This window comes from Punica granatum, chromosome 3 (assembly GCF_007655135.1).
Source record: "Punica granatum isolate Tunisia-2019 chromosome 3, ASM765513v2, whole genome shotgun sequence".
Taxonomy (NCBI): Eukaryota; Viridiplantae; Streptophyta; class Magnoliopsida; order Myrtales; family Lythraceae; genus Punica; species Punica granatum.
In genome coordinates this window covers 7,970,958-7,979,169 of record NC_045129.1, presented here as the reverse complement: position 1 = coordinate 7,979,169, position 8,212 = coordinate 7,970,958, and the positions used below count along the sequence as shown (strand labels likewise).

At 40.5% G+C, this 8,212-nt stretch overlaps 1 protein-coding gene across 2 annotated transcripts; it reads left to right on the top strand.

Moving 5' to 3' along the window:
* Positions 1-1,934: 1,934 nt before the first annotated feature.
* On the top strand, positions 1,935-8,007 carry LOC116200025. 2 transcript variants are annotated; one of them, XM_031530683.1, is made up of 3 exons: positions 1,935-2,156; positions 3,612-5,472; positions 5,789-8,007. In XM_031530683.1, exons 1-3 carry the CDS (start codon positions 2,095-2,097, stop codon positions 7,850-7,852), a joined length of 3,987 nt encoding a protein of 1,328 aa, XP_031386543.1. In that variant the 5' UTR covers positions 1,935-2,094; the 3' UTR covers positions 7,853-8,007. The 2 variants fall into 2 exon arrangements, with proteins under 2 accessions (XP_031386543.1, XP_031386544.1); XM_031530684.1 differs by lacking the exon at positions 1,935-2,156 and having other exon boundaries at positions 3,908-4,048; positions 4,170-5,472.
* The last annotated feature ends 205 nt before the right edge of the window (positions 8,008-8,212 follow it).

Below are 8,212 nucleotides of genomic sequence, written 5' to 3'. Positions count from 1 at the left end.
CCTTCTCCGTTCACAGTACAGCTGCGGTCCCTTTCCCCACCGACAGCTCTCTCTTCCCCGGTCTATGCCTGAAGCTGCGGCTGACACAAAAATAAAAAGGCCATAGTTCTGATCGTCATTGAAGGCTTCGTCAGATCTGCTACGACGCGAGACTGAAATAACGAGGGACAACATCCCAGTTTATAATCGGACAAAATCACCTTTTCCGACAATGCGTTATCTCACTCCTATGAAAGCAAAGTTCTTCCATTCTAATCAATTGAATTTTAAACCATCTCAACTGCAACTTCCATGGGGATGATGGATAGCCCCTTGGTCATAGCCTCTTTCAAGTATTCGTGTTTGTGCCTGCAAAATCATGAAATAATTAATACGACTCCTGCTTGGTGAAACAGTCGTTACCCCACGCTTTCATGCAGCTAGCATGACAATATTACGGTGGCAGGCAACGAGAGTTGAGTAGTCAGCAAGAGCCAAGGTCGCCTAACCGCGAGAGCCTGCCCAACAGTAAACAACATCTCCCAAGATGCTGCAAGCAATCGAACCACAATCCCCTTTTATTTTTCCTATATTTTTATATTTATTTACTCGCAAATTTGAGTATCAATTCTCTTAACACAAACTGCTATTACCACTACCACGATTATTTGTAGCCTAAACGGTCGTTCCTACTCATTCTCTCGAGTAGGTTCACGGTTTTTGTTTTATTATTTTGATATATTTTATTTTATTTTTGAAATTAAAATAATAATTTTTTAAAAAAATTTAAAAATGCCTTGTGGATATTTTATGAGAATTCTAGGGGTAGAACTTAGAAGTATAAGAAACAAAACTTTTAACATTAAGAAAAAATGAACAAAATAAAAGATTTGGGATAAAAAGTAACTTTAAAAGGTTAAGATCGAAGTTAGAATATTTTCTAATAAAAAATATGATAAAATGATGAAAATAGAAAAGTAAGAAAATGAATCAAGAAAAATGAAAAAGGTTACAATATAAAAATAATCAAAAATATAGAATTCAAACGACAAAAAATATTAGGAAAAGACAAAAATAGAAAAATATTCAAACATAAAAAACCAAATGTATAGTTTTCTTTAAATTTGAAGTAGTTGAGCTTTTGAGTGGCTTTAAGAAAATTTATGAGAATATGAAACAACCTAATGTGTTTATAAACTTTAGGACTCATCTGTAGCACTTTTATACATAATTTAGATCGAGAAGTACGCGCGTTAGCTAGTAAATTTTCATAATAATAGTAGATTTATGAAATTTTGTAGCATCCTTGAAGCATTTATGAGCTAGAATTATGTGTTTTACATGCATATGATAGTTTATTAATTGAAATAACAAAATGTAAATATCAAGAAGGCATCTTTTGCATCGGCAGCATATGTTGCATTGTTGAACAATCGATAAGGTAATTCAAAAAAACTGATTGTAACTACGTATACATGTTTACAGCTGATTTACTCATTTTCCTATTGGACCATTATACACTAATGAATGTAGACTTGCTTGTACACATGCTTTCGAGTAACAACGTTCTTATGACACGCGGCAATGCGTAACTGGAGATGATCTATGGAAATTCATTGGAAAACAAGTCAACAAACCTTAGTAATGAAGAATATAATCCTCATTATGGAAATTAATTCATGAGATTACAGTATCAGATTCGGTCAGATTTCTTATTATTATTATTCTTAGAAAATTATAATTAAAAGTGAAAAAATACAAGAATATTTCTTATCTTACTAGGAGTAAAGAAAAATCTATTAATTTATTTGGAATGAGACCAATTCAAATGATTTCATAAGCACAAATAGAAGATGTGGGGGATGTGTTTGGGGACATGAGTCAGGGGCAAGAAGGTCATTTGGCCAACCTTCTTCTTTCTTCATATATCCACCACTTCTGTGGTTTTAGCTCCTCCGAGGCCATTCGGGTAGTGCTTGTCTTCTAAGCTTTTTCTAAGCAGAGAATTTCAATACCCAAAACAGAAAAATCTCGAAAAAAGGGAAAAAAAAAAGAAAAAAAACCCTAAAGCTTATCACTTGAGACCCTTCATGGTCTCCGTCTTTCTCAGCTCGCATGGAGTCTGAAGCTCTTTCGATCAGATACTCACCGGAATCTCCCTCCATGACCTGTTTCCGGTAACCATGGCTGCTCTCTTTGTTTCTCTTCCTCTGTCTCCGGAAAACCAACCCCTATGCTCTGATTGCTTTGCTTTCCGCTCTAACGGTCTGTCCCGGTTCATCCTTGTTCTGATTCTTCCTCTCTCTCCATGTCAAGCTCTTGTTTTTCTCGAACTGCTTCGATTGCTTTGTCTTGTTCTTTTGTCTTCAATCTTGTTTTCTGTTAACTGATTGGGCAGACAGCGGGTAAGATATCCGTTTTCTATTTTACTAAGAAATTACTTGTTGGGTGAGTTTTATTTAGGAAAGTTGTTCCTTTGGCCTTCTTCCAAGGTCTGGTATTTTCTTGATTATTTTGGGAACTATTTAGTTTAGTGTTTTTTTTTAAAAAAAAATTTTGAGGAGCTTTTTTTCTATTTAGTTGGGGCCCGTGATAGTAATGTTGCTGACTTGAATAATTTCCAAATTTGTGGGAATCTACGATAGTTAGCAGCCGTTGCATATCATTATTACCCTACTTATAGTTATGCCTAAAGTTTGAATCTTTTTTATTAAATATGCAGCCTAAAGATTATGGAAAGTAATTAATATCCCAGAAAATTAATATGTGAGTATCTGATTCAGAATATGTTACAAAGAAAATAACACCCCTTCATCCTTTTCCTTTGCAAATGGAATTTGAAGGCCTGAGTAGCTCTAAAAGAGTAACAGTTGATTTACCTCTGCCATGAATTGGGAGCATAGGTTTTTTATGCCGTTTAACGAGCTTTGAGCTATCTTGTTCACTTCCTTTTTTTACCCCCACTGTTTTTGAGCTAAATGACATGCAATTTTTCTATCATTTCCCTTTGGCTTCAATTTAAAAGTGTCAAATGGGCTGTGCTTGCTCACTGATTGACAAGCCATTTCTTGATCCTATGAGGTTTCTGGGGACTTCTATGTGAGTTGGGGTGAAGGGTTCGTTGGAACTTTTCAAAATGTTGCTTTCCTTAATGTTTTCTGTTAGCTGTTATGTTGTTCAAATTTTGGTATCTTCTGTGTCTTCGGCTGTTACATTTATCTGTTGCAAAACATATAAATCACGAAGAACACTCCCTTTCATCTCATTTCTTGAAAATGAAATAAGTATTCGAAAAATGTAAGAAAAGGGGGGGGGGGGGGGGGGGGGGGGGGGGGGGGGGGGGGGGGGGGGGGGGGGGGTGTTGGTGATGTGGTTTCGAAAGAAAGAGAATCTTGAACACAATAACATATCATGGGTAATTTTAAGGCAAAATGAGTGATCAGTTTTTCACATGTGTACATTGCTTTTGTTTTCCATAGTGTATGCTCTTTAAAATTTTCCTTTCTACGTTATAATCTTTTTTCAATTTTTTTAATAATTTTTCATGATTGAAAAGATGATTTTCTGCTTTGCTTCTCACTTATCTTTGCTATTCTGCTTCTTATGTATCTTTTCTTTCTTGCTCAATACAGGGGATCCTGTCTTCATTCTGTCAAGGCATTATGTATTATTTGGGTTTCTTGGTGCATCTTCTTTCATCATGCTGTCTCTGGACTTTATCTTGCGAGTGGAACTCAGGAAACGGAAGAAGAAAAGGATAAATGTGGATTCCTATTATCTGACTGCAGTTCAGTCATTCCCAGCTCTATGCCCAGTGATGTTACGATAGGCACCCTTCAGGAGAATTCTGAAGCCCGTGTAGCTCGCGGGAATGTTGGTAGCAACTTCGGCATGTTCTTCTTTCCTTCAACTTTGCCTGAATCTTCCCATGGGAATCTTAATGTGAGGGTATCTATAACTGACATAGAAGATTCTGCCAGTAAGCTTAGTGATCCATCAGAAATAGGTTTTATGGGTCCCGCTCAGGGTGCTTCGTGCCTCAGTAATCTGAGCTGGTCCTCGGACTATGGTATGTCTAACTCATTAGATGGAAGGGCCATTTCTTGTTCTTTGAACTCCATTCAGGATACAAGCGGATTGTCTTACCGCGAGACTGCTAGTACTAATCAAAATGATCTTTCTTCTTGTAGAGGGCCTTTATTTAACCACAAAGTTGCGAGTGGTAGAGCGATCAAGAACTCTGAGACAATCTTGTCGAGTTCTTTCGATGGTTCCTTGTCGCCTCACATAGAAATAGAACCTCCCATGCTCGATTGGGGAGAGAAGTACTTGTATATCCCTTCCTTGGCGTATTTAACTGTGTTGAATACCTGGAATGACAGCATTTTACATGTCTACCAGCCCTTCAGTACGGACTCCCAATTCTTCCCCTGCAATTTCACCGAGGCAATATTAGAACCTGGGGAAGCAGCTTCAATTTGTTTCGTCTTCTTGCCCAAATCATTGGGCTTGTCTTCATCCCATCTAATATTGCAGACAAGCTTCGGAGGTTTCCTTGTGCAGGCAAAAGGTTTTGCTGCTGAGTTTCCTTATGGTCAGGCTCTTTCTGGGTCAGAGCTTTCTTCTAGTGGGAGGTGGAGGAAGAACTTTTCCTTATTTAACCCATTTGATGAGAATATCCATGTGGAAGAAATAGCCATGTGGGTTTCAGTTTCTCTAGGAAACACTTCCGTTCATGTGGATGCAACTTGCAGTGCTCGTGAATGTGATCACTGGGACTCAAGTGACTGCAAGTCACTGAGCATTAAGGATTGGTTTCTGGTGAAGACTGCAAATGCTGATTCGTCATTGATGGCAATGCGGCCTCTCAGTAGTTGGGAGATTGGTCCTCGTACTAGTGAGACTGTAGCAGAGATAGACTTGTCATTTGGTTCGGTGGCTAGAATTTCTGGTGCATTTTGTATGCAATTGACAAGGGCATCACAAGATGAAGCTGCCATTGTCATGCTCCCAGTTGAAGCTGAAATAGACAGAAAGACTGATAGTGATAATAGTGCCAGTCTTGTAACTTTCTCTCTGGAAAGTGTAAGCCCACCTGACGCAGGCAAAGACATCATTGCAGTGTCTCTGAGGAATAGTGGTCCTCATGTGGTCAGTGTTGGTAAAATTAGTGGAGTTGCAGACTCCGAGCTTCTCCAGATCGAGCACATGGAAGGGTTGCTTCTCTTTCCTAGAACGACCACAAAAGTTGTCTTTGTTTCTTGCACCCCCCACCAAGGAATACCAGATGTGAACCGAAGCTGCAAATTACTGGTACAGACAAATGATTCAAGGAGTCCTATTGAGATTCTGTGCAACGACATTGTGCATCTCTGCTCTAGACACCAGGATTCCTCTGTTGGTTGTAATAATCCGTCATCCTTTGATGTGTCATCAAGAAATATGAGGACAGGGTCATTGACTCGTGGGACTGACATGTTGCCATATGCCATGGTAATTTTTATTGGTCTTGTTAGTTGAATTCATGAACTTGAAAGTGATGGTGCATTGAGCTACTTGTTGACAAAATTACTTTTGTTCGCTTTCTGCTTTATTCCGAAGTAATTATATTATTTGTTGTAATTTTTCAATTCAATTCATTTTAAAGTTAAATTTGTGCGCTCAAGTTACTTAGGTCCTTATTATCAAAGGTTTTGGGGAAATTGAATATGGACTGAGTCTCATGTTTTTCCTTAGTCTTTTTCCCCTGAATGTGATCTTTCTTTCTGTCACAGTAATTAATTTGTTGCTTTATTCTTATAATCTGAAGGCAATGGAGGCAAAAGGTTTGGACAATTTGGTACTGCAGAACTGGAAGTCGCAAGGAACCGATACTGAGGTTTCTGTGCTTGAAGACCACGAGCTCCTTTTCTCTGTGGTTCAGGTTGGGGATCATCTTTCTAAGTGGATTACTGTAAGGAACCCAAGCCAACAGCCAGTTGCGATGCAGCTAATTCTCAACTCCGCAGAGATAATAGATGAATGCCAGGCCTCAGTTGAGATTTTAATTCCTGTCACTTCTGCTGGTTTCGTACAACCTGGTTCCATCAGTCCAAGACGATATGGATTTTCCCTGGCAGACGGGGCCCGAACTGAGGCCTTTGTCCATCCTCACAGCACAGCATCTCTTGGGCCCGTGATATTTCACCCTTCAAGTCGATGCAAATGGAAAAGTTCGGCTCTGATAAGGAACAACCTTTCCGGTGTTGAGTGGATGTCTCTTCAGGGAAGCGGAGGTTCTTACTCACTCGCCCTGATTGAAAATTCCGAGCTTGTTTGGAGTTTAGAGTTTCAACTTGAAGTGCCACAATCTCTGAATATCTCTCTCCCAAATATTGGAGCTAAAATTGAGGATGTTAACAGAGCATGCTTGAGGCCTGTGATAAAAGAGCTTTACGCCAAGAATATGGGAGATTTCCCTCTTGACATGCAAAAGATCAGAGTTTCAGGAACTGATTGTGGGTCGGGCAGGTTTCTGGTTCAGAACTGTAGTCAATTTGTCCTCGAACCTGGTCAGTCACGTGTGCTTCTGGTGTCCTACTTGAGTGACTTTTCAGGTTCTGTGGTCCATGGAGATCTTGAGCTGGCTCTGGGTTCTGGTATCATTGTAATACCTATGAGAGCCAGGGTTCCCAATTATACACTTGAACTGTGCAAGAAGTCCCTGTTCTGGACTCGGGTGAAGAAATTATTGGGTGGTTTTCTCATAATTGCACCCTTTCTGTGCTTGGCGCTTTTTTCTGTTTTTCCTCGGTCAGTTCCATTCTGTTCCAAGGTTTTCCATTACAAGGGCAATCGAGATTCGGTCGGGATAATACCAAGTGTAGGAAAATCATCTGGCACCAAAGGAGATCAAAAGGGCGGCAAGCTCATCTCTCCCTCTTCTAAAGTGAGCGTTTTTTCCCCTGTTGATGAAGAAGAACCACTATTAGCCAGGTCTGTCAGATGCGCCGATAATCATCAGAGCACATCTCAAGAGCCGGTTGCAAATGCCCAGCATAAGCATTCACATAGTGTCAAGCTGAAGGAAAGGGAGCCACTGAACTTGGTATCCTCTGAGAGCAGTAATGTGGTGGAACGATCACAGCTGGATAACCTTACGGTTAAAATCGGGAAGGAGAAGGGTAGGAGACGGAGAAAGAGAAGGGGAGCAGGCAATGTATTGACTGGACTCTTTGAAGTCTCAAGTAGTCATAGTGGGAATTCTACTCCTTCCTCTCCCTTGTCCCCAGTCTCATCGATCACGCCTCGAAGGATGTGGCCAGTGTCTCCTGATGGGGATAGATATCCTCTTCTGAGTTCGGGTTCTTCTCAAGTATCAACTTTGGCTGATCCTGAGGTTCCCATCTGCAATCAAGTATCAACTTTAGCTGACCCTGAGGTTCCTATCTGCAATGAAAGCCGTCGGTTTCCTCCTCAAGAGGAGCAGCCTTCTCCAGCATCAGGAGGAACGACGAACAAGCCGCTGCTGCTGCCATCTGCTACTTTTCCATCTGCAGGAAGGCCAATCCCGAGTATGCCTCTTCCTTCTCACTTCCAGTTCTCAACTGCTACTATTGCTCCACACGCTCGAGCTCCGGGGTCCAAACTGTATGGCAACGGGGGAGTGAAACCTGAGGAGAAGTTGGGGTCTGAGAATCAGTTTACATATGATATATGGGGCGATCATTTCTCGGGACTTAAACTGATGGGCGGTGGATCGGTGGATGACTCTGCTGTAGTCCCAAGGGCAGTGAATAGCGATTCTGAGAGCTTCTTTGTGAGGGGCCCGCAGGCCCTGATGACAAAGTACCCTCAAGAATCTGTAAGTTTCAAGAATGCAGTTAATGGATAAGTTGAAATGATATAATATTCCTGGATATCTCTTGCTGCTTCCTGCCTAATCTCTCACTTTCAGCCTTGCACATACGAAGAGAAAGCTATGAACTGAAAACCGGAACACGGAAAGATTAATCTAACTATCAACATGAACTTTAGATCTTTATTCCATCAAATCTCTAGCTTTTGGCTATCAAATGTTGTGTCTGCATGAGACTTGATCGGAGAATTGGTGATTAACGTAAGATCTTTTGATTAGTTTCTTGTCTGTCGGATCATTTTTGACCGCACTGAACCTTGAACAGTGACCCAGACACAAATCACGATGGAAGCATGGTGGTTTCTTCTGTCATAGAAAAATTTAAGAGCGTGTAGA